This window comes from Mobula hypostoma, chromosome 4, assembly GCF_963921235.1.
Source record: "Mobula hypostoma chromosome 4, sMobHyp1.1, whole genome shotgun sequence".
NCBI classification, from domain to species: domain Eukaryota; kingdom Metazoa; phylum Chordata; class Chondrichthyes; order Myliobatiformes; family Myliobatidae; genus Mobula; species Mobula hypostoma.
The window spans coordinates 28,652,412-28,677,349 of NC_086100.1; the positions used below are offsets into that span (position 1 = coordinate 28,652,412).

Consider the following 24,938-nt stretch of genomic DNA (forward strand, 5'->3'; position numbering starts at 1 on the left):
GGGAAGTCCAGAACGAGGGGTCACAGTTTGAGGATAAAGGGGAAGCCTTTTAGGACTGAGATTAGGAAAAACTTCTTCACACAGAGAGTGGTGAATCTGTGGAATTCTCTGCTACAGGAAACAGTTGAGGCCAGTTCATTGGCTATATTTAAGAGGGAGTTAGATATGGCCCTTGTGGCTACAGGGATCAGGGGGTATGGAGGGAAGGCTGGTGCAGGGTTCTGAGTTGGATGATCAGCCATGATCATAATAAATGGCGGTGCAGGCTCGAAGGGCCGAATGGCCTACTCCTGCACCTATTTTCTATGTTTCTATGTTTCTATTTGAGCTGTGTATTTACCTTTGTAATCCTATTAATATTTTACCAATATGCATGTGGTTTAGGGGATAATCTGGACCTTACCAGCCTGTAGTTCATATTTCCTATTTTGTTCTGAGCTCTTTATAATTGGCAGGAGAACCTCTTCTCTAGTTCTATCTATTTAGTTGGTATTACGTGGACTCAATTCTCTCCTGTCACATCACTATTCTCCAGCCCAGATGAGATGAAACTCTTCTCTCACCCCACATCCAGACCAGTGCATTTTCTCTATATTCATTAATTTCTGCTATTCTGCTATTGCTGAACTTACTGGTGTGTTTTACCTTGAATAATGTGGAGGATACTACTCTTTGAGGTCCTGCTTCTTAATTTCTTGCCAATTCCTCAAAGTCTCCCTGCGTAACTTTGTCCCAATTTCTACACCTACAGCAGTATAAGATATAGGAGCAGAATTGGGCAACATAGCCTGAGTCTGCTCTGCCATTTCATCATGGCTGATCCAGTTCTCTTCTCTGCCTTGATTTCCTACCTTCTCCCCGTATCCCTTCATGCCCTGACCAATCAAGAGTCTATCAATCTCTGCCTTAAATATACATCAAGACTTGACCTCCACAGCTGCCTGTGGCAATGAATTCCACAGATTCACCACCCTCTGGCTGAAGAAATTCCTCCTCATCTCTGTTCTAAAAGGACGCCCCTCTATTCTGATGCTTTGTCCTCTGGTCTTAGACTCTCCCAACATAGGAAACATCCTCTCCACATCCACTCTATCAAGGCCTTTCACCATTCGATGGGTTTCAATGTGGTCACCCCTCATTCTTCCGAATTCCAGTGAATGCAGGCTGAAAGCCATCAAACGCTCTTCATATAACAAGCCATTCAATCCTGGAATCACTTTCATCAAGCTCCTTTGAACCATCTCCAGTTTCAGCAGATCCTTTCTAAGATGAGGGGCTCAAACCTGCTCACAATACTCCAAGTGAGGTCTCACTGGTGCTTTATAAAATTTCACGTTGCATCCTTGCTTTTATATCTCAGTCTTGAAATTAATACTGACATTGCATTTGCAGCCTCAACCTGCAAATTAACCATTGGGGAATCCTGCCACAAGGACTCCCAAGTCCCTTTGCACCTCAGTTTTTTGTATTTCCTCTCCATTTAGAAAATAGTCAACCTTTTCATTTCTTCTACCAAAGTGCATGCCCATACACTTCCTGAAACTGTATTCCATCTGCCACTTCTTTGTCCATTCTCCTGAACTGTCTAAGTCCTTCTGTAGCCGCTCTACTTCCTCAAACTACCTGCCCCTCCACCTATCTCCATATCATCTGCAAAGTTTGCAACAAAGCCATCAATTCCGTCATCCAAGTCATTGACATATAACATAAAAAGAATTGTTCCCAACACAGACCCCTGTGTAACACCATTAGTCACCAGCAGCCGGTCAGAAAAGGCTCCCTTTGTCCTCACTCTTTGCCTCCTGCCAGTCAGCCACTGCTTTATCCATGCTAGAATCTTTCCTGTAATTGCCATGGGCTTGTGGTCTGTTAAGCAGCCTCATGTGTGACACCTTGTCAAAGGCCTTCTGAAAATCCAAGTACACAACATCAACTGATTCTCCTTTGTCTATCCTGCTATTTATTTCCTCAAGGAATTCCAACAGATTTGTCAGGCAAGATTTTACCTTGAGGAAAGCATGCTGACTATAAGAACATAAAGAATAGGTGGAGCAATGGGCCATCTGGCCCATCGAGCCTGCTCCGCCATTCAATAAGACCGTGACTAGGGCCTATTTTATCATGTGCTTCCAAGTATCCTGAGATCTCCTCCCTAATAATCGACTCCAACATCTTCCCAACCACTGATGTCAGACTAGCTGGCCTATAATTTCCTCTCTTCCCCTCCCTCCCTTCTTGAAGAGTGGAGTGACATTTGCAACTTTCCAGTCTTCCGGACCCATGCCAGAATCTAATGATTCTTGAAAGATCATTACTAATGCCTCCATGATCGCTTCAGCCATCTCTTTCAGCACCCTGAGATGTACACCATTTGGTCCAGGTGACTTATCTGCCTTCAGACCTTTCAGCTTCCCATGAACCTTCTCTCTAGTAGTGGTGACTTCACACACTTCATGCCCCCTGATACCTGGAACTTTCACCATACTGCTAGACCGATGCAAAATTCTTAGTCAGTTCATTAGAACCTCTTTCTAATGATTTGATTTCACTTTTTACCAACATAGCAATGCTGCTTCCTCTGCCTTCCTGCCTGTCCTTTTGATATGATGTGCATCCTCGGACATTGAGCTCCCAGCCATAATCTTTCAGCCATGATTCAGTGATGCCTACAATATCATACCTGCCAATCTGCAGCTGTGCTGCAGGTTCATCTACTTTATTTCCTATACTGCGCGCATTCAGATACAACACCTTCAGTCCTGGGTTCACCCTTTTCAATTGTGTCCGCCTTTTATTTTGCAATTCATCCCGTTGACTGATATTTTGCCCTATCAGTAGCCTCTCCTCACCACACATTGCCCGTTTGTAAACCAGCTACCTCACCTTCAGCACTATTATCGCCTTTCCTCCAATACTTCTGGCATTGAAATATATGCAGTTCAGAATACTAGATGCACCATGCTCAACTTTTTGATTCATAACTTTGTCTGAAGTCTTACCAACATCTGTCTCCACAACCTCTCCACTAACAGTTCTGGCCCTCTGGGTCCCATCCCCCTGCAACTCTAGTATAAACCCCACTGTGCATCTTTAGCAAACCTTCCCATTTAGTCCTCCTCTAGTTCAGGTGCAAATTGTCCCTTCTGTACAGACCCCACCTTCCTTTCCCCGGAAGAGAGCCCAATGATACAAAAATCTTATGCCCGCCTTCCTACATCAACTCCTTAGCCATGTATTAAACTGTATAATCTTCCTTGTTCTGCCCTCACTTGCACGTGGCGTTAATCCTGAAATCCTGAAATCACAACACTGGAGGTCCTGCTCTTTAACTTAGAACTGAACTCCCTATGCAGAACTCAGTCACTGATCCTACCCTTGTCATTGGTATCTACGTGGACCAGGACTTCTGGCTGTTCAATCTCCCACTTAAGAATGTGGAGGACTCGATCCAAGATATCCTGGACCCTGGCACCCAGGAGGCAACATACCAACTAGGAATTTCGTTCTTGCCCACAGAACTGCCTGTCTGTTCCCCTGCTAACGAGTCCACTATCACCACAACCTGCCTCTTCTTCCCACTTCCCTCCTGAGTCACAGAGGCAGACTCAGTGCCAGAGACCCGACCACTGTGACTGTCCTCTGTTGGGTCATCACCCCTGTCAGTGTTCAAAGTGATATATCCCCACCCCCACCCCCACTCCTGACAGTATCCACAATGCCATCGTCTTCCTGCTGAACCGTGTCTATGCCCACCTGGACAAGCCAGCGAGCACTGTGAGGGTCATGTTTTTTGACTTCTCCACTGCGTTCAACACCATCCGCCCTGCTCTGCTGGGGAGAAGCTGACAGCGATGTAGGTGGATGCTTCCCTGGTATCATGGATTCTTGATTACCTGAATGGCAGACCACAGTACGTGTGCTTGCAACACTGTGTGTCTGACAGAGTGATCAGCAGCACTGGGGCTCCACAGGGGACTGTCTTGTCTCCCTTTCTCTTCACCATTTACACCTCAGACTTCAACTACTGCACAGAGTCTTGTCATCTTCAGAAGTTTTTGGATGACTCTGCCATAGTTGGATGCATCAGCAAGGGAGTTGAGGTTGAGTACAGGGCTACGGTAGGAAACTTTGTCACATGGTGTGAGCAGAATTATCTGCAGCTTAATGTGAAAAAGACTAGAGCTGGTGGTAGACCTGAGGAGAGCTAAGGCACCGGTGACCCCTGTTTCCATCCATGGGGTCAGTGTGGACATGGTGGAGGATTACAAATACCTGGGGATACGAATTGACAGTAAACTAGACTGGTCAAAGAACACTGAGGCTGTCTACAAGAAGGGTCAGAGCCGTCTCTATTTCCTGAGGAGACTGAGGTCCTTTAACATCTGCAGGACGATGCTGAGGATGTTCTACGGGTCTGTGGTGGCCAGTGCTATCATGTTTGCTGTTGTGTGCTGGGGCAGCAGGCTGAGGGTGGCAGACACCAACAGAATCAACAAGCTCATTCGTAAGGCCAGTGATGTTGTGGGGATGGAACTGGACTCTCTGACGGTGGTGTCTGAAAAGAGGATGCTGTCTAAGTTGCATGCCATCTTGGTCAATGTCTCCCATCCATTACATAATGTACTGGGTGGGCACAGGAGTACATTCAGCCGGTGACTCATTCCTCCGAGATGCAGCACAGAGCGTCATAGGAAGTCATTCCTGCCTGTGGCCATCAAACTTTACAACTCCTCCCTTGGAGGGTCAGACATCCTGAGCCAATAGGCTGGTCCTGGACTTATTTCATAATTTACTGGCAATAATTTACATATTACTATTTAACTATTTATGGTTCTGTTACTAGTTATTATTTATGGAGCAACTGTAACGAAAACCAATTTCCCCCAGGATTAATAAAGTATGACTATGACTATGACTATCCAAAGTGATACACCTGTTGTTGAGGGGGATGGCCACAGGGGTACCTTACACTGGCTCCCTAAACCCCTTTCCCTTCTTGACTGTCACCCAGTTTCCTGTGTCCTGCACCTTGGGTGTAACTACCTCTCTATATGTCCTGTCCATCACCCCTTCAGCTTCCCAAATGATCCGGAGTTTATCCAGTTCCAGCTCCAGCTCCTTAACACAGCCTGTTAGAAGCTGCAGCTGGATGCACTTCTCACAGTTGTAGTGGTCAGGGACACCAGAGGTCTCCCTGCCTTCCCACATCCTGCAAGAGGAGCATTTCACTATCTTACTGTCCTGACTGAGAAGAGAAGGAAAAAAACTTGAGCTTTTCTTTCTCTGAGTGAAGCTCTCTTCGCTGAAACCTCGAACAGATAAAGCCTTAAGTCACCTCTCTGACTATGTCCATTCAGACGATGTCCGCAGGACTTGCCCCTGCCTTCCTTTAATTTGCTCTTACTAATCAATATCAAAGGCTGACTGGTCACTGGTCAAAGCTCTTTCTCTCTGCTTTGACGTGCTGCTACCTTTTATCCTCAGGCAGTGGACCTGATTGAAGTCCCCTCCTCTCCAATGACTGGAATGGCTGCTGGTCAATGGTAATTATTTATGTTTTCCTGCTGGCCTTCATCTAGCTCCATCACTATAACACTGTATTTCTTTTACCTTTGTGTCAATCTAAGCTTCCTCTCAAATACAACAATATTACCTGATACAGTAGCACACGCGGCTCACAGTGTGGTATCACAGTGCACAGCAGGCCCTTTGGGCCACTGAGCCATACTGCCAAGCCATCCACCGATTTTAAACTAGCCTAATCACAAGACAATTTACAATAATCGATTAACCCACTAACCGGTACGTCTTTGGACTGTGGGAGGAAACTGGAGGACCCACCCCCACATGGGAAGAACGTACAGAGGACGCTGGAATTGAACCCTGGACTCTGATGTCCCGAACTGCAACAACATTGTGCTAACCACTACAGTGGGACCTTACATTTATTATTATTGTATTATTATCACAACAGGCAGCATTTGCCGATGTCCAGCTATTTTAATTCCAGTCCCTATTCACATTCCAGCATGTTGGTCCATGGCCTCCCCTACTGTTATGATGAGTCCACTCTTAGATTCTATCTAGGTAGCCTTTAACCTAGCAGCGTGAATATTGATTTCTCTAACTTGTGGCAATTTCCCCTGTCCACCTTTTCTCTTTTTCCATTCCCCATTTTGACTCCCCTCTTATCCCTTCTGTTCCCACCTGCCTATCACCTTCCACTAGTGCCCCACCTCTTTTACTTTCTCCCATGGTCCATTCTCCTTTCCTATTAGATTTCTATTCTTCATCTATCCTCTTCTAACTTCTCACTTCATTAACCCCCCCCCCCCCACCTACTTTTCTCTTCACCTGGCTTCACCTCCCCGACCTTTTCTGGCTTCTTTCCCCTTCCATTTCAGTCCGGATGAAGGGTCTCAGTCTGAAATCTCGACTCTTTATTCCTCTCTATCAATGCTGTCTGCCCTGCTGAGTTCCTCCAGCACTTATGCATGTTACTCAGAACATTGTTGCTGGGTGTTCCATGTTCTAAACATTTTCTCTGTTAATCAATTTCTCCTTAATTCTCTGTATTCTCTGTATGTAGTTAGTGAACTGCACTTCAGAATGTTCTGGAATTGACTTGAAAATTTTTAAACAGACACCAACTACTGTAACTTATAAACTATCAAATTTCTAAATACAGTATACTTCTTCTGAACTACTCTCACTGCAACCTGCAGCCTTAATTTCCTTTTAAGTCATGTACTTTTGAACCATCTTAAGGAGTTGGCGATTTCACTATCTTCAGAAAGATTCAGTGGACTTAACTCTGAAGTATACACTTATGGCCCCCTTAAGTGGACAAAGGTACAGTGCTATAGCGGAAGTCAAGTGTACAGTCACTGGAGAACAAAACTAACGACCTAAGACCAAGGTTAGTGTATAGAAGAGAAATGAGGAATTGCTGTATTCTGTGTTTCACAGAGACATGACCCATTGTGGATATGCCAGATACACTGGCAAGACCAGCGGGCTTCTCTATACACTGGATGGACTGGATTGTTGAATTGGAGAAGGCTAAAAATGGGGGTCTGTTTTTCATGGTAAAATCTTTGTGGTGCTCAGATGCAGCAGTCTTGTTGCATTTTTGTTTCCCCAACCTGGTAATCTAATTACGTGCCGAACGTTCAACTTACTGAGAGACTTCTCTGTGATTTTGACCACAGTTTGTATACCGACATTAATCAGGCACTTGAGATGTTGAATGCTGCCATCAGCAAGCAAGATAGAGCCTACTCCAACGCCTTTCAAATAATTGCTGGGAACTTCAATCAGGATTGTTTGAAGAAATCGCTGACAAATTATCATCAACATTTAACCTGCAGCTCCAGAGGTCCCAACACACTCGGCCACTGCTATACTCTGATTAGGAATGCCTACCGTTCCATACTTGGAACACATTTTGGGAAATCTGATCATTTGGCTGCTCTCCTCTGACCTGCATACAGCCTGAAGCTAAAGAGCAAGGCCCCAGAGATGAGGACAACAAAGAGGTGGTCATGGGTGGCAGAGGAGTGGGATTGTTCCAGCTGGTACACTGGGCCGTGTTCATGGTCTTACCAGAGGATCTGAATGAATACACCACAGTTGTCATGGACTTTATAAAATCAGTCATGGATGAGTGTGTCCCCACAAAATCATTCAGTCTTCCCCAACCAGAAACCCTGGATGAACCATGAGATCCACAATCTGCTGTGGGATAGATCAATGCCATTCGGGTCTGGCAACCAAGTAAAATACAAGAGGCCCAGGTACTATCATTCAAAGTAGGAATTCTGCACCAAACTTAACTCGCTGAATGATGCTCGACAGCTGTGGCAGGCCTTGAATGCTATCACAAATCAGTAACATTCATTAGGTGGCAACAAGGCTTCACTCCCAGATGAGCTCAATACCTTCTGTGCTTGCTTTGACCATCAAAACATGGGCTACCTTCATGAACTCCCACAGCCCCTGATGTTCTTGTGATTTCAGTCTCTGTGGCTGACATGAGAGCATCTTTCTGGAGGATGAACCCACGGGAAGCATCTGGCCCAGATGGGGTAGCTGACCGTATACTGAAGACCTGCGCTAATCATCTGGCTGGAGTGTTCCCTAATATTTTTATCCTCTCGTTTTGGCATTCTGAGGAACTCAACTGCTTCAAGAAGGCTTTAGTTACACTGCTGCCCAGGAAGAACATGGTAACCTTCCTCAATGACTATCATCCAGTAGCACTTACATCCACTGTTTTAAGAGGTTGGTGATGAAACATGTCATCTCCTGCCTGAGAAGCAACTTGGATCTGCTCTGGTTTGCCTACGGTCACAAGTCCACAGCAGATGTCATTTCATTGTCTCTTCACTCAACCCTGGAACATCTGGACAGTGAAGATGCTCACATCTGGATGTGTTCCATCGACTGCAGTTTGGCATTCAATACTGTCATCCCATCAAAACTAATCAATAAGCTTCAAGACCTTGGCCTCAATACCTCCTTATGCAAGTTGATCCTCGATTTCCTCACTTGCAAACACCAGTCAGTTCGAATTCGCAACAATATCTCCTCCACAATCTCCATCAGCACCGGTGCACCACAAGGCTTTGCGCTGAGCGCCCTGCTCTACTCACTTTATACTTTTAACTGTGAGGTTAAGCACCGCTCCAATGCCATATTTAAGTTTGCTGAAGGTACCACTGTCATTGGCTGAATCAAAGGTGGTGAAAGATGGTGATGAATCAATATATAAGAGGGAGATTGAAAATCAGGCTGAGTGGAGCCACAACAACAATCTCTTACTCAATGTCAGCAAGACCAAGGAGCTGATTATTGACTTCAGGAGGAGGAAACCAGAGGTCCATGACCCAGTCCTCATTGGAGGATCAGAGGTGCAGAGGGTCAGCAACTTTAAATTCCTTGGTTTTATGATTTCAGAGGATCTGTCCCGGGGTCAGTGTATAAGTGCAATAATGAAGAAAGCACGGCAGCATCTTAACTTCCTTAGAAGTTTGCAAGGCATGCCATTTAGAACTTTAACACACTTCTGTAGATGTGTGGTGGAGAATATATTGACTGATTGCATTTCAGCCTGGTATGGCAACACCAATGTCCTTGAATGGAAAATCCTACAAAAAAGTAATGGATACAGCCCAGTCCATCACATGTAAAGCCCTCACCACCATTCAGCACATCTACATGGAGTGCCGTCACGGAAAGGCAGCATCCATCATCAGGGACCCCCAGTCACCCAGATCATGCACTCTCCTCGCTGCTGTCATCAGGAAGAAGGTACAGGAGCCTCAGGGCTCACACCACCATGTTCAGGAACAGTTATCACCTCTCAACTATCAGGCTCTTGAACCAGACGGGACAAATTAACTCAACTTCTGTTGGTGCTCAGTTGAGAGTATCCTGACTGGTTGCATCATGGCCTGGTTTGTAATACTAATGCCCAGGAATGGAAAACGCTACAACAAGTGGTGGATACAGCCTAGTCCATCATGGGAGAATCCTCCCCTTCATCGAGTAAATTTACATGGAACACTGCCACCAGAAAGCAGCAAACACCATCAGAAAAACCCCCATCATCCGTGACTTCCCCTTATCGGGCAGAAGTTACAGAAGTCTTAAGTCTCACACCGCGATTGTTACTTGACAACCATCAAGCCAGCAACTGGCATGCATAACTTCATTCACAAATACTCTGAACTGTTTCCATGACCTACAGATTCACTATACAACCCATGTTCTCAGTATTACTGTTATTTGAGCAGTCTATCATCTTTTGCATATTGGTTGCTTGTCAGTCTTAATCTACTTTTGAACAGTTTATTTTGTAAAATTCTATTATATTTCTTTCTTCCTGCAAATGCCAGCAAGAAAATGAATCTCAGGGTAGTGTATGATATCATACAGGTATTTTCATAATAAATTTACATGAACTTACTCCGAAATTTGAACATTCAGCTACCTGGACCTTTGTATTCCCCTCACTAAACTTCCACACCTCAAGACCTCTTAACTCTTTAGGCCTACCCTTTTGACCAATCCTGTGGCCACCTATCTTAAAACCTTATGTGGAATTTACTGCCACAGACCTCTGTGGAAGCCAAGTCTTTGGGTATATTTAACGTGTAGGTTGAGAGGTTCTTGATTAGCAAGGGTGTCAAAGGTAATGGAGAGAACACAGGGGAATGGGATTGCAAGGGATAATAAATCAGCTTTGATGAAATGGCGGAGAAGACTTGATAGGCCAAATGGCCGAATTCTGCTCTTATATCTTATGGTCTTGTACAGCTTGATGTGAACTATGATTTTATAGCATTTTGGGGGAACTCTTTGGGATGGCTTTTATTGTTTAAAAAGTGCTACATAATAGAAATCTATAAAATTTCAAGATAGAGTTTCTTCTGTTGATTACATTTGCTGTTGATACACTGATAGGCTTTCTTGATCAAATAATATGTTTCTAGTTGTTACTTGACAGGGCCAATTAAACATAACTTTTAGAAATATTGTAAATCCAAAGATACTGTCAAATTCAGATTAGTTTGTGTCATATACTCCAGGTACAATGATATTCCTTGCCCCTATGAGGTTTACAGAGCAAACAACATATGCAGTAATAATAAATACAACAGTAAACACAATGACAAGTGCAAAAGGTGCAGAATGGTGCAAAGAGAATCGTGCAGCCTGAAGTAGTGCAAAAAGAAATGCTAAAGTGACAGCAATGGAATAGCCAAGAAAGGTAGAATTAAGGGGGTGGGGGATGATAATGTTGCAGCTCTATAAAACACTAGTTACACTGGTGGTCACCTCAGTATAAGAAGGATATGGAAGCTTTAGAGAGGGTGCAGAGGAGATTTACCAGGATTCTGCATAGAGTGGAGGGTATGTCTTATGAGGATAGATTGAGCAAACTTGGGCATTTCTCTTTGGAGTGAAAGAGGATGAGAGGTAACTTGATGGAGTAAGTGGCATACATCAAGTGGACAGGCAGAGATGTTTTTTTCCCCTGAGCAGACATGGTTAATATGAGAGGTCATAATTCCGATTCTGATTAAAAGAATGTATGGGGGGATGTCTGAGGTACGTTTTTTACACAGAGGATGGTGGGTGTGTGGGTTACACTGCTTTACTTTACTTTATTGTTACCAAACAATTGATACTAGAGCGTACAATCATCACAGCGATATTTGATTCTGCACTTCACGCTCCCTGGAATACAAATCAATAGTAAATAGTAAAAATTTAAATTATAAATCATAAATAGAAAATAGAAAAGGGAAAGTAAGATACTGCAAAAAAATCGAGAGGCAGGTCCGGATATTTGGAGGGTACGGCCCAGATCCGGGTCAGGATCCGTTCAGCAGTTTTATCACAGTTGGAAAGAAGCTGTTCCCAAATCTGGCCGTACGAGTCTTCAAGCTCCTGAGCCTTCTCCCGGAGGGAAGAGGGACGAAAAGTGTGTTGGCCGGGTGAGTCGTGTCCTTGATTATCCTGGCAGCACTGCTCCGACAGCGTGTGGTGTAAACTGAGTCCAAGGACGGAAGATTGGTTTGGGCTGCGTTCACGATCTTCTGCAGCTTCTTCCGGTCTTGGACAGGACAACTTCCATACCAGGTTGTGATGCACCCTAGAAGAATGCTTTCTACAGTGCATCTATAAAAATTAGTGAGGGTTTTAGGGGACAGGCCAAATTTCTTTAGCTTTCTCAGGAAGTAAAGGCACTGGTGGGCCTTCTTGGCAGTGGACTCTGCTTGGTTGGACCAAGTCAGGCCATTTGTGATATTGACCCCGAGGAACTTAAAGCTTTTGACCTGTTCCACTCGCGCACCACCGATGTAAATGGGGTCGTGTGGTCCGCTACTCCTTCTGAAGTCAACAACCAATTCCTTCATCTTGCTGACGTTGAGGGATAGGTTATCGTCTATGCTAGGGTGGTGGTTGAGGCAGATACTTAAGGGACTTTGACAGACTCTTAGATAGGCACATGGATGTTAGAAAAATGGAGGCTACATAGAATGGTTAGATTGATCTTAGAGTAGGTTAAAAGATTGGCATGATGTTGTAGGCCGAAGGGCCTGTACTGTGTTAGTATGGGAATAGGAATATGGCAGCACCACTGGGAAGGGGGTGTGAAAGAGCTGATTAGCTCAGAAGGCTGATAGCAAAGGGGAGGAAGATGTCTTTGAATCTGGACATCTAGGCTTTCAATCTCATGATTTTCTTCCAGAAGATAAAAGTGAGAAAAGGGATTGGCCAAGATGACAAGCATCCTTGACCCTTAGCTTTCCTGAAGCAGTACACCAAGGAGGTGAACTGGATGGAATGAAGTGATGAGCTGAGATGGTCCCCAGGAAAGCTGATTCTCCAGTTACTTTGTTATAAATGCAAGAGCCAATCAGCTTCCTGTTTTATAAGATTCTGCACTTATGTGTCACTTAATAAATGGAGCACTGGCAGTATGATTGTAGATTGAAATTTCAAAGTAAATTTATTATCAAAGTACATATATGTCACCATATATAACCCTGAGATTCATTTTCTTGTGGGCATGCTCAATAAATCTATAGAATAATAACCATAACAGAATTAATGAAAGACCGCACCAATTTGGGCATTCAGTCAGAGTGCAAGAGAAAGAAATAATAATAATAAATAAATAAGCAATAATTATAGAGAACATGAGATGAAGAGTCCTTGAAAGTGAGTCCATTGGTTGTGGGAACTGTTTAATGAAGTTGAGTGAAGTTATCCTCTTTGGTTCAAGAGCCTGATGGTTGAGAGATAATAATTGTTCCTGAGCCTGGTGGTGTGAGTCCTGAGGCTCCTGTACTTTCTTCCTGATGGCAGCAGCGAGAAGAGAGCATGTCCTGTGTGGTGGGGCTTAAATCTATTCAATTCCTGGTCATCAAATGCTCCGCTTAACTAGTTGCTATGTTTTTAAAAAAATCTTCCTGATGTCACTTTGGTTCAATTGCTGGTTATGTTTACTTTCATGTTATATTAGACAGAGTGATAAAACGTGGGAAACTGTAGGGATGCTTTGGTAGCTGTGGGTTATCTTTTTGAACGTAACTATTTATCTTGCATCCAAATATACTCAAAGAGTGGCAAACAGTTGAGGCTGTGAGTGACCTATAGAGTATCATGTATCAGACTGAAAAGCTTGAGCATATGGACATTAAGAAAGAGGATGTGCTGGAGCTTTTGGAAAGCATCAAGTTGGATAAGTCGCCGGGACCGGATGAGATGTATCTCTGGCTACTGTGGGAGGCGAGGGAGGAGATTGCTGAGCCTCTGGCAATGATCTTTGCATCATCAATGGGGATGGGAGAGGTTCCGGAAGATTGGAGAGTTGCAGATGTTGTTCCTTTATTCAAGAAAGGGAGTAGAGAAAGCCCAGGAAATTATAGACCAGTGAGTCTTACCTCAGTGGTTGGTAAGTTGATGGAGAAGATCCTGAGAGGCAGGATTTATGAATATTTGGAGGGGAAAAATATGATTAGGAATAGTTATCATGGCTTTGTCAAGGGCAGGTTGTGCCTTACGATTCTGATTGAGTTTTTTGAGGATGCGACATTGATGAAGGAAGAGCAGTAGATGTAGTGTATACGGATTTCCGCAAGGCATTTGATAAGGTATCCCATGCCAGGCTTATTGAGAAAGTAAGGAGGCATGGGATCCAAGGGGACATTGTTTTGTGGATCCAGAACTGGCTTGCCCACAGAAGGCTAAGAGTGGTTGTAGACGGGTCATATTCTGCATGGAGGTTGGTCACCAGTAGAGTGCCTCAGGGATCTGTTCTGGGACCCTTACTCTTTGTGATTTTTATAAATGATCTGGATGAGGAAGTGGAGGGATGGGTTAGTAAATTTGCTGATGACACAAAGGTTGGGACTGCTGTGGATAGTCGGAGGGCTGTCAGAGTTTACAGCGGGACATTGATAGGATGCAAAACTGGGCTGAGAAGTGGCAGATGGAGTTCAACCCAGATAAGTGTGAAGTGGTTCATTTTGGTAGGTCAAATATGATGGCAGAATATAGTATTAATGATAAGACTCTTGGCAATGTGGAGGATCAGAGGGATCTTGGGGTCTGAGTCCATTGGACGCTCAAAGCAGCTGTGCAGGTTGGCTCCGCGGTCAAGAAGGCATATGGTGCATTGGCCTTCATCAATCATGGAATTGAATTTAGGAGCCGAGAAGTAATGTTGCAGCTATATAGGACCCTGGTCAGACCCCACTTGGAGTACTGTGCTCATTTCTGGTCACCTCACTATAGGAAGGATGTGGAAGCCATAGAAAGGGTGCAGAGGAGATTTACAAGGATGTTGCCTGGATTGGGGAGCATGCCTTATGAAAACAGATTGAGTGAACTCGTCCCTTTCTCCTTGGAGCGACGGAGGATGAGAGGTGACCTGATAGAGGTGTATAAGATGATGAGAGGCATTAATCATGTGGATAGTCAGAGGCTTTTTCCCAGGGCTGAAGTGGTTGCCACAAGAGGACACACATTTAAGGTGCTGGGGAGTAGGTACAGAGGAGATGTCAGGGGTAAGTTTTTTACTCAGAGTGGTGAGTGCGTGGAATGGGCTGCCGGCAACGGTGGTGGAGGCGGATACAATAGGGTCTTTTAAGAGACTTTTGGATAGGTACATGGAGCTTAGAAAAATAGAGGGCTATGGGTAAGCTAGTAATTTTTTTTTGTCGTGCGTCTGCGTGTGCGTCCGTGATGATGTCTTTTTCATGGCTTTTTACAAGGCGCGGAGCGAGCGAGAGAGAGACTGTGTGGCCATTCCTCACACAGACATTTTCACAGTATTTTCCCTTTATTTTGCGAGGTCGAGTTGCAATCTCGACACTCAACCCGGCACGGATGGAAAGTGTACTCGGGGGCTGACCCGACTAGTTTCGAACCCGGGAACGTCCGCTCCCAGGTCCGGCGCCGATGTCGTTGCGTCACCAGCCGGCCAAAGCCTAGTAATTTCTAAGGTAGGGGCATGTTCGGCACAACTTTGTGGGCTGATGGGCCTGTATTGTGCTGTAGGTTTTCTATGTTGCCGTCCCATTTTGCAGTTCGTACCACGCCATGCGGCGGAGTTAAGCAGTGGACATGAGACTCAGAGTCTTTGGTGAGAACTTTTTGTAAAGCAGCTTTAGCACATATATATAGAACAATCAGCACATGACTGCAAAATCAGGTTTAAATCTGGATGGGCCGTGGGGCAATGTAAGTATAAGTGGAGACAGCAGCATTGCTGTGCTAATTCAATACAAGCAACAGACAGCAAGTATTCAGTGATGACGTGATGAGGCACTGGGCTCTGGGATTATGAGCTGATGCTGTAACAGAAAAGGCCAGTTTGCGTAGGGAGGCTGAACTGGTACTTTTCCCTGCATGAGTCATGAGTCTAAGCCCATGTATCTCCTGCACGTTTATATTATTTACTATTCCTCTTTTGTAAGCAACTAGCTGCCTTTGAAAAAGATTTTATGACCTCTGTTTCAATTCACTGATAAATCGTGTCTGACTTTTGCAAGTTTGTAGATGTTTTTCTCAAACATTTGATTTTTTTTTGCAATTATGTATAATTCTAATGGTATCATGTACAATTATAAGCAGTGGTGAAATCTATTTTTAGTTAACATGAACCTCAATGAATTTTGAAACCGCCCTATAGAAACTAGGAAAGTTCACAGTAATTATAATGTGGCCTGTGAAGTTTCTATACATCTTTCTTTTAATCCTATTCCAATAGCAATGAATCCCAAAGTCTTCAATAAATACTTTTGTTAACTTGTGGATTTGTTTCCAAAGATTCCTATTTGTCTGCTAAGATATTGAAATTCCGAAGACTGTGGCTCCTTATTTTTCATACCAAAATGGAGTCAATTTGCTGATTAAGTTTATTAATATTTTCTATATTTTGTCTCATTCTTCCTTTGTATAAACTGCACTGCAAATGTGGAGTGTGTTTATTGTTGCTGGTGTCAGATATTTGTTTAGGCTATACCTTGTCCAAGACATTCACGGTCCCCTTTTGCACCCTTTAGTTACTCCAGAATTATTGATTGTTTCTTGTACTTTTATTGCCTCCAAAACAAAATGATCTGTTTGCCTTCAGCATTGTCTTCAGATTTAAAATCAGGTTGATTATCACCGACAAATGCCATGAAGTGTTGAATCTGTGGAATTCGTTGATACAGGCAGCTGTGAAGGCCAAGACTTCATGTATATTTAAGGCAGAGGTTGGTAGATTCAGGACATGAAGGGATACGGAGAGAAGGCCAGAGATTGGGGCTGAGAGGAAAATTGGATCAGCCGTAGCGGAGCAGACTCGATGGGCCAAATGGTCTAATTCTGCTCCTATGTCTTATGGTTTTATGCTGTTATGTAGCAACAGTATAGTGCAAGACATTAAAAAATACTATAAATTACAATAAAATTTGAAAATAATAAGTAACATACAAATCAATAGTACAAAAGAGGAATAGCATGGATTGTTCAGAAAGGCGAGGGAAAGAAACTGCTTGTAAAATGTCAAGTTTTGGGTCTCCAGGCTCCTGTACCTTCTCCCTGATATCGGTAATGAGAAGAGAGGATGGTTTCCTTTACCTAATGTCATTTTCATTAATCAGGAGATTCTCAATTTATTTCAAAGGGTACATCCCGATCAGTCTAAGATTTAGCGATGATATGGGTGTTGGAAGAGTTGAGCTCTCTGGCTTCCATCAGCACTGATGCATCCTTGTGAATGGCCGGTAGAAGCATTTCCTTGTCTTTGACATAGTCACAGCAATAACAAGATACAAGCCTGAATTTGCCTGACCAGAAACTTTCTACAAGGCTATAAATTAGGTTTCACTACACTGAACAAGACATCCTTTCTCTTCAACAAAAGCAGTCCGTTTCCACTCTGAACTGATTATTCCGCACTTGTCTGCTCAGGAACAGACCACAGGCAGTTCACTTGCTTTGTGCGGGGTTCGCACTGGCCCGATGCGATATGATATACCATATGATTTCATCACTCAGAGCCCTGGCCTAAGTACTGTGAGAATAGAAGGAATACTTTCAGGCCCTGCAACTCAGTCTCCTGGGTGATTTGAGTGTATGTTTATGTGAGCCCTCCCCAGGCTTATTCAAATATCATTCGGCTCCAGGCACCAATGACTTGAAAGGATGAATGAACCCTTCTGGGGCTCCCAGCCGCGTACAGGTATCGGTTTTAACCGAAGTTTGATGACAAACTCTACTATCCTCATCAGGGATGATGCCTAGGCACGTCTAGTCCGATGGTATTTATACCCCCCTTGTCTGTCCATCCTGATTGGTTAGTCCTCATCCAATCAGACTTCTGCTCTCCCACCTTGTTTACAATCGAATTCCAGTTCTTACTTAGAGTGAAACCTTCATCTTGTTAAAATTCTTTTTTCTCTAGTTTTAATTCAATGGTTTCCTTCTCCAGCCCGTCCCAAAAGCCAATGGTGCATCCGTTTGGGTTACCCAGAGAAATTAGCAGTAGCAGAACATTGCATTCACAATGGCCATTGGACTGACTTCGACAGCACAGAACTACTGCATCGCACCAATGGGTTTGGGAACCACCTGGTGAAGGAAGCCATTGAAATAAAACTGGAGGAAAAGAATTTTAGCAAAGACGAAGGTCTCGGCCTAAGTAAGAACTGGATTTCAATTGTAAACAAGGAGGGACAGCGGAAGCCTGATTGAATGAGGACTAACCGATCAGGAGGGATAGAGAACAGGGGTAGAAATACCACCAAACTATACATGCTTAGTCTCTGATGAAGATGACAGAGTTTGTCATCGAAATGTCTGTTAAAATCAATACTTGTACCGCTGGAAGCCCGAGAAGAGTTTATTCATCATACGGCAGGAAAGCACTAGATCCTTTTTAACTTTGAAGGTGATTTACAAGTTTTCCTTTTACATAGAGTGGTAGGTGCATTGCCAGAGGAGATGGTGGAAGGTGGCCAAACATCCCCTTGAACCTCCTATCCTTCATCGTGCGTGAGCACCTCCTCCACGTTCCCCTCCATCATCCCCTCGTACTTAACTAAGGTTTGTCCAGACACCTGCCCACGATATTTTGAATGTAAAGGTGGAGCATTAGAGTACAGATACAGGCCCTTTGGCCCATGGTATTGTGCCAGGCTAATTAAACCCACAACTAAATGCCTAATTAAACTAAAACAAACACGAAGAAGGTCTGGAAATGCTGGAAAACCAAAGCAACGCACACAAAACTTTGGAGGAACTCGGCAGGTCAGGCAGCATCTATAGAAAGGAATAAACAGCTAATAATTCAGACCAAGCAAGATTCTTCTTCAGTACCCGATGAAGGCTCTCAGCCCCAAACGTTGACTGTTTATCCTTTTCCAAGGATGCTGCATGACCTACTGAGATCCTCCAGCATTTTCTATGGGCTAACTAAACTAATCCCTTTTGCCTACAATCCCTCGATTCTCTGCACAGTCACATATCTATCTAAGAGACTCTTAAATGCTGCTATCGTATTTGTGCCTACCATCTCTGGCAGTGCATTCCAGGCATCCACCGCTCTTTATGTGAAGAAAAATACTGGCATATTTCCTTTGAATTTAAGCCTTCTCACCATAAATCTACACCTAGTATAAGATATTTTGACCCCGGGTGAAAGATGGCAGATATCTTGAGAAAGATATTTATACTTCAATACTGATCACACTTTAAATGATCTTGTTAGTGGGTCTCCCTTTTCTGGTCATCATAATGCCTTACAAGGCACGAAACGAAAGACTGTGTGGCGCGCCACTCCTCACACAGACAGTAGGTGGCCATTGACTCACCAAGAGTTCATCCGCCCTTTGACAGGTTTTGTTTTTAGTCCTGCTGGGTGCCTACACACCCTCCTCCCTGGTTAACCAAAGTGTACCGGGGGTGTGCCGGTTGAGTTGCCGACAACCAGACCTGAGACAGGTAGCACTGGGCTACGTGGTACCAGTAGCAAGACAAGGCCCTGACCTGACATATTGGGAGGATGAACCCTGGCCACCCTCCCAAGACTATGGTCAACACACTCCTAGAAGACAGCAGCGTGGCTACTGTAGATGAAGTGAACACACTGATGAGGGAGAGGGAGAAGTGGAGAGTCCATCATCATGCCAGACGCCGGCCCCCTAGGCCTGAGTCGACGTCGTAGTAGTAGTAGTACTTTTCTGGTCACATTGAAATCTGCTGTCATTTCTCAACCCCTTTGTCCTTGAAACATTTCTCAAGCCTTACTTCTTTCTTCCTGTCCAGAAATGTGTTTCCATATTTAGAATTTATCCCCTTTTCCAAATGGTCTTTGACTTCTCAACTGCCTTGAAACAGCTCTGGTCAAAGTCACCAATGACGTTCTGGGTGAGCCTGAGAAAGGTAATTGAGCTGTTCTTGTCCCTCTCAACTAGACTGTTGCTGTAGACATCAGGCCCAGCCATCTTCCTCCAACGAGGTTCCACTGGTACCCACCGGTCCTAGTTATTATCAGGGCGTCACCTACAGTGACTTCTCTTCTTGCTCCTCAACTATTACCTATGAAACTGTCCAAGGGTGCCCCCTATGTCGCCCTTCCTACTTCTTATTTACACAGGGGCATCTCAGAAACATCATCTGAATACACCACATAAAACAAGGGAAATAGAAACAGGGACCCTTTGTTTCTGCTCTGGAATTTAACAAGAGCATTGCTGATAATTGACCTCAGCTTCCACTTTCCATTTGTACCTTGAGTACATGATGCCTAGTACACCTTTGGCTCTAAACAATATCTCCACAAGGTCAGATAGCTTGCTCATACTCTGACCTGGAATGAGATAGTAGCACCTTAAAACAAATCTTGGGAAGCCTAAAACATCATCAGCACACACTGCAAATTCTGTTCGCCAGACATTGACTACGTCCCTCTCCCTGGCTGAAGCAAACTATCTATAATTTTTGGTGCAATGCATTGATTCTGCAGTAAGTATCCAATGACAAGTCCGTAACATTATCCAGAACACCCATTTCCATCTCTGAGGCAATCCTTACCTCAAGGGAAGTAATGGACAGTATAAAAATAAAAGAGAAGATGTATAGCATAGCAAAGACGAGTGGGAAGCCGGAGGATTAGGAAACTTTTAAAGAACAACAGAAGGTAACTAAAAAGGCAATACGCGGAGAAAAAATGAGGTACGAAGGTAAGCTAGCCAAGAATATAAAGGAGGATAGTAAAAGCTTCTTTAGGTATGTGAAAAGGAAAAAAATAGTTAAGACCAAAATTGGGCCCTTGAAGACAGAACTGAGTGAATTTATTATGGGGAACAAGGAAATGGCAGATGAGTTGAACAGGTACTTTGGATCTGTCTTCACTAGGGAAGACACAAACAATCTCCCAGACGTAATAGTGGCCAAAGGACCAAGGGTAATGGATGAATTGAAGGAAATTTATATCAGGCAGGAAATGTTGTTGGATAGGCTGTTGGGTCTGAAGGCTGATAAGTCCCCGGGACCTGATGGTCTGCATCCCAGGGTACTTAAGGAGGTGGCTTTAGAAATCGTGGACGCATTGGTAATCATTTTCCAATGTTCTATAGATTCAGGATCAGTTCCTGTGGATTGGAGGGTGGCCAATGTTGTCCCTCTCTTCAAGAAGGGAGGAAGAGAGAAAACAGGGAATTATAGACCTGTTAGCCTGATATCGGTGGTGGGAAAGATGCTGGAGTCAATTATAAAAGTGGAAATTACGACACATCTGGATAGCAGTAACAGGATTGGTCCGAGTCAGCATGGATTTACGAAGGGGAAATCGTGCTTGACTAGTCTTCTGGGATTTTTTGAGGATGTAACTATGAAAATGGACAAGGGAGAGCCAGTGGATGTAATGTACCTGGATTTTCAGAAAGCCTTTGATAAAGTCCCACATAGGAGATTAGTGGGCAAAATTAGGGCACATGGTATTGGGGGCAGATACTGACATGGATTGAAAATTGGCTGGCTGACAGAAAACAAAGAGTAGCGATTAACGGGTCCCTTTCGGAATGGCAGGCGGTGACCAGTGGGGTACCGCAGGGTTCAGTGCTGGGACCGCAGCTGTTTACAATATATATTAATGACTTAGATGAGGGAATTAAAAGTAACATTAGCAAATTTGCCGCTGACACAAAGCTGGGTGGCAGTGTGAAATGTGAGGAGGATGTTATGAGAATGCAGGGTGACTTGGACAGGCTGGGTGAGTGGGCAGATGCATGGCAGATGCAGTTTAATGTGGATAAATGTGAGGTTATCCACTTTGGTGGTAAGAATGGGAAGGCAGATTATTATCTAAATGGAGTCAAGTTAAGAAAAGGGGAAGCACAATGAGATCTAGGTGTTCTTGTACACCAGTCACTGAAAGCAAGCATGCAAGTACAGCAGGCAGTGAAGAAAGCTGATGGCATGCTGGCCTTCATAACAAGGGGAATTGAGTATAGGAGCAAAGACGTCCTTCTGCAGCTGTACAGGGCCCTGGTGAGACCACACCTGGAGTACTGTGTGCAGTTTTGGTCTCCAAATTTGAGGAAGGACATTCTTGTTATTGAGGGAGTGCAGCGTAGGTTCACAAGGTTAATTCCCGGGATGGCGGGACTGTCATATGTCGAAAGATTGGAGTAACTAGGCTTGTATACTCTGGAATTTAGAAGGCTGAGAGGGGATCTTATTGAAACATCTAAATTTATTAAGGGATTGGACACGCTGGAGGCAGGAAGCATGTTCCCGCTGATGGCTGAGTCCAGAACCAGAGGCCACAGTTTAAGAATTAGGGGTAGGCCATTTCGAACGGAGTTGAGGAAAAGCTTTTTCACCCAGAGAGTGGTGGATGTATGGAATGCTCTGCCCCAGAAGGTTGTGGAGGCCAAGTCTCTGGATGCTTTCAAAAAAGAGATGGATAGAGCTCTTAAAGATAGCGGAATCAAAGGTTATGCGGATAAGGCAGGAACTGGATACTGATTGTGGATGATCAGCTATGATCACAGTGAATGGCGGTGCTGGCTCGAAGGGCCAAATGGCCTACTCCTGCACCTATTGTCTATTGTTAAGACATCCCTTGTCTTAGCTGATCTGCTACTTGACCATCCTCCCATGACTTTTGTCAGTCTAATGCTGTTGTGATCAACATCCCACTTTCCACGTAATCTTGTAATCATCTTAATGTCATTTTAAAAGTTACTACCTGAGATTCAGATTTATTTATCACATGTACGTCGAAACATGCAGTGAAATGTGCCATTTGTGATAACAACCAACACTGCTAAAGACGTGCTGAGCAACAAACACAAAGTGCGGGAGGAACTCAGCAGGCCCAGCAGCACCTGTGGAAAAAAGTAGGATTATCAGTCCTGCAGAAGGGTTTTGGCCCGTAACATTGACTGTACTTTTTTTCCATAGATGCTGCTTGGCCTGCTGAGTTCCTCCAGCATTATGTGTGTGTGTGTGTGTGTGTGTGTGTGTGTGTCTCGGATTTCCAACATCTGCAGATTTTCTCTTGTTAAGGATATGCTGAGGGCAGCCCACAAGTGTTGCCACGCATTCCAGCGCCACCATGCTTAGCCAAACAACACAGAGCACAACAAGCAATGAAACAACAAAAGCAAAACAAGCCCTATTCCTCCCTTGCACTCTTGCCCATGTTTGCACCATGGCTGTGTTACATTGGCTCTGAACTGTGTTGTGCTTTGAATTTCTAAACCCTATCCTCTCAAGTTGCATAATGCCCTCAGTATTATCTCTGGCCTCTTGCACTAAAAGCCTCCAACCTCTGTGCTCTCTTGCACTAAAAACCTCCTGGGCAGCCCTGACTCTGTTCATTGCAACAATAATTCTGCAATTCTCTTCCCAAAACTTCCTGCTGAATCTCTGCAGGCTCCTAAGAAAGCACGGCAGTGCCTTCACTTCCTCAGAGTCTTAAGAGATCCGGCAGCACCTCGACTTCATTAGGAGTGAGCAGAGATTCAGCATGACATATAGATATGTAGTGGAGAGTGTATTGACTGCCTACATCATGGCCTGGTATGGAAACACTTATGCTCATGAATGGAAAATCCTACAAAAAGTAGAGGAAACAGCCTAATCCATCACAGGTAAAGACCTCTCCGCCACTGAATGCATCTACATGAAACAGTGTCATAGGAAAACAGTATCTATCCTCCGAAATCCTCACCAGCCAGGCTAGGGTCCTTTCTCGGGTTGCCATCAGGTAGAAGGAACCAGAGTGGCCGGACTCGCATGACTGGGTTCAAGAACAGTTACTACCCCTCAGCCATCACGGTCTTGAACAAAATGGGATAAATATACTCATTTGCCAATCGATTGAGATGTTCCCACAACCAATGATCTCACTTTAAGGACTCTATGTTGTTATTTCATGTTCTTATTATTTATTGGTATTTATTTATATTACCTTTTGCACAATTTGTAGTCTTCCACACTCTGGTTGATCTTTTATTGATCCTGTTATAGTTACTATTCTATAGATTTGCTGAGTACGTCCGCAGGAAAATGAATCTTGGGGTTATAAAGGCATCTGTTAGTCCTGCGAGACCATGGATCTGCGCCTGGAAAGTCTTCACTCTCCAGGGCGCAGGCCTGGGCAAGGTTGTATGGAAGACCAGCAGTTGCCCATGCTGCAAGTCTCCCCTCTCCACGACACCAATGTTGTCCAAGGGAAGGGCATTAGGACCCATACAGCTTGGCACCAGTGTCGTCGCAGAGCCATGTGTGATTAAGTGCCTTGCTCAAGGACACAACACGTTGCCTCAGCTGAGGCTCGAACTCACGACCTTCAGGTCGCTAGTCCGATGCCTTAACCACTTGGTCACGTGGATAAGGCATTGGGGTTATATGTGGTGACATAGATAATAAGATTTACTTTGAACTTCGAATTATGTCCCTTTCACTGTTTAAGGTGCTTTTTAAAGCCGAGGTCTTTGAATAAATTTCTGACCACTTCCTCTACTATTTCCTCAGAGTCAACATCGTGAAATATGAGTGCAATCTATACTAAGCTTATTGTTTTTTTTAAATGTCTGTTCCACTTTATCTGCTTCTCACCAACGATTTCCCGTTTCAGGGGATAACTGGCTACACTGGTCCCTGTGATGGGAGAGATTGTTCAGTCTGTCAATGCTTCCCACCTAAAGGATCACAGGTATGTGAAAAATTCTACATGCTAAAATGCAAGTTTTTTTCTGCTACTTATTGTTGTGTATAATAACCAATAGAAACACTACAATTATTCCCAGGATCTCACAGTTATTATTATGTGCTTGCAACATTGGAGTACAAATCCAGGTAGTATGGGAGTTACGTTCCTAAGAAACTTAATGTCACAGGGGTTCCATTATACGAGAACAGGCTGCAGCTGTCTAAGCACAGACCTAAAAAGGATTTCCTGAGCGTGATCTGAACTATGCGGGTCGCATAATGCAAATGGTATTCCCGAATTATCAATCATGTTATAACCAAATTATGTTATGGAAATGTGTTATAATAAAACAACTTTTAAAGGGTTTGAGAACTTCAGCATTAAGTAACTCTTTCTGATTTATCAGTCCAACCTTGTTTTACTGCATTGTGGCCACTTAATTGCACAAGACAAATACTGAATGTCCTTTTCCGATATAAATAGAATTCCATCTTCCTATGATAAATTGCACAGTATGACACTTCCTCCAAGCTGCTCTTTGCATAGGGACAGTTGAAAAAGCAGAACATGTTTTCCACCGTGGAGGCACAAGAGACTGCAGTTTCTGGCATCTGGAGCAACACACAATTGCCAGAGGAGCTCAATGGGTCAGGTAGCAACTATGGAAGGAAATGGAAAAGTCTCAGCCCAAAGGACCAACTCT

At 44.0% G+C, this 24,938-nt stretch overlaps 1 protein-coding gene across 1 annotated transcript in view; it reads left to right on the forward strand.

The window, feature by feature from the left end:
- LOC134345080 (collagen alpha-5(IV) chain-like) overlaps positions 1–24,938 on the forward strand; it is a 217,380-nt gene that overhangs the window by 42,939 nt on the left and 149,503 nt on the right. Inside the window, exon 6 of the mRNA XM_063045211.1 lies at positions 24,161–24,238. Coding sequence (XP_062901281.1) covers positions 24,161–24,238 — 78 coding nt within the window. The remainder of the gene's footprint in view (positions 1–24,160; positions 24,239–24,938) is intronic.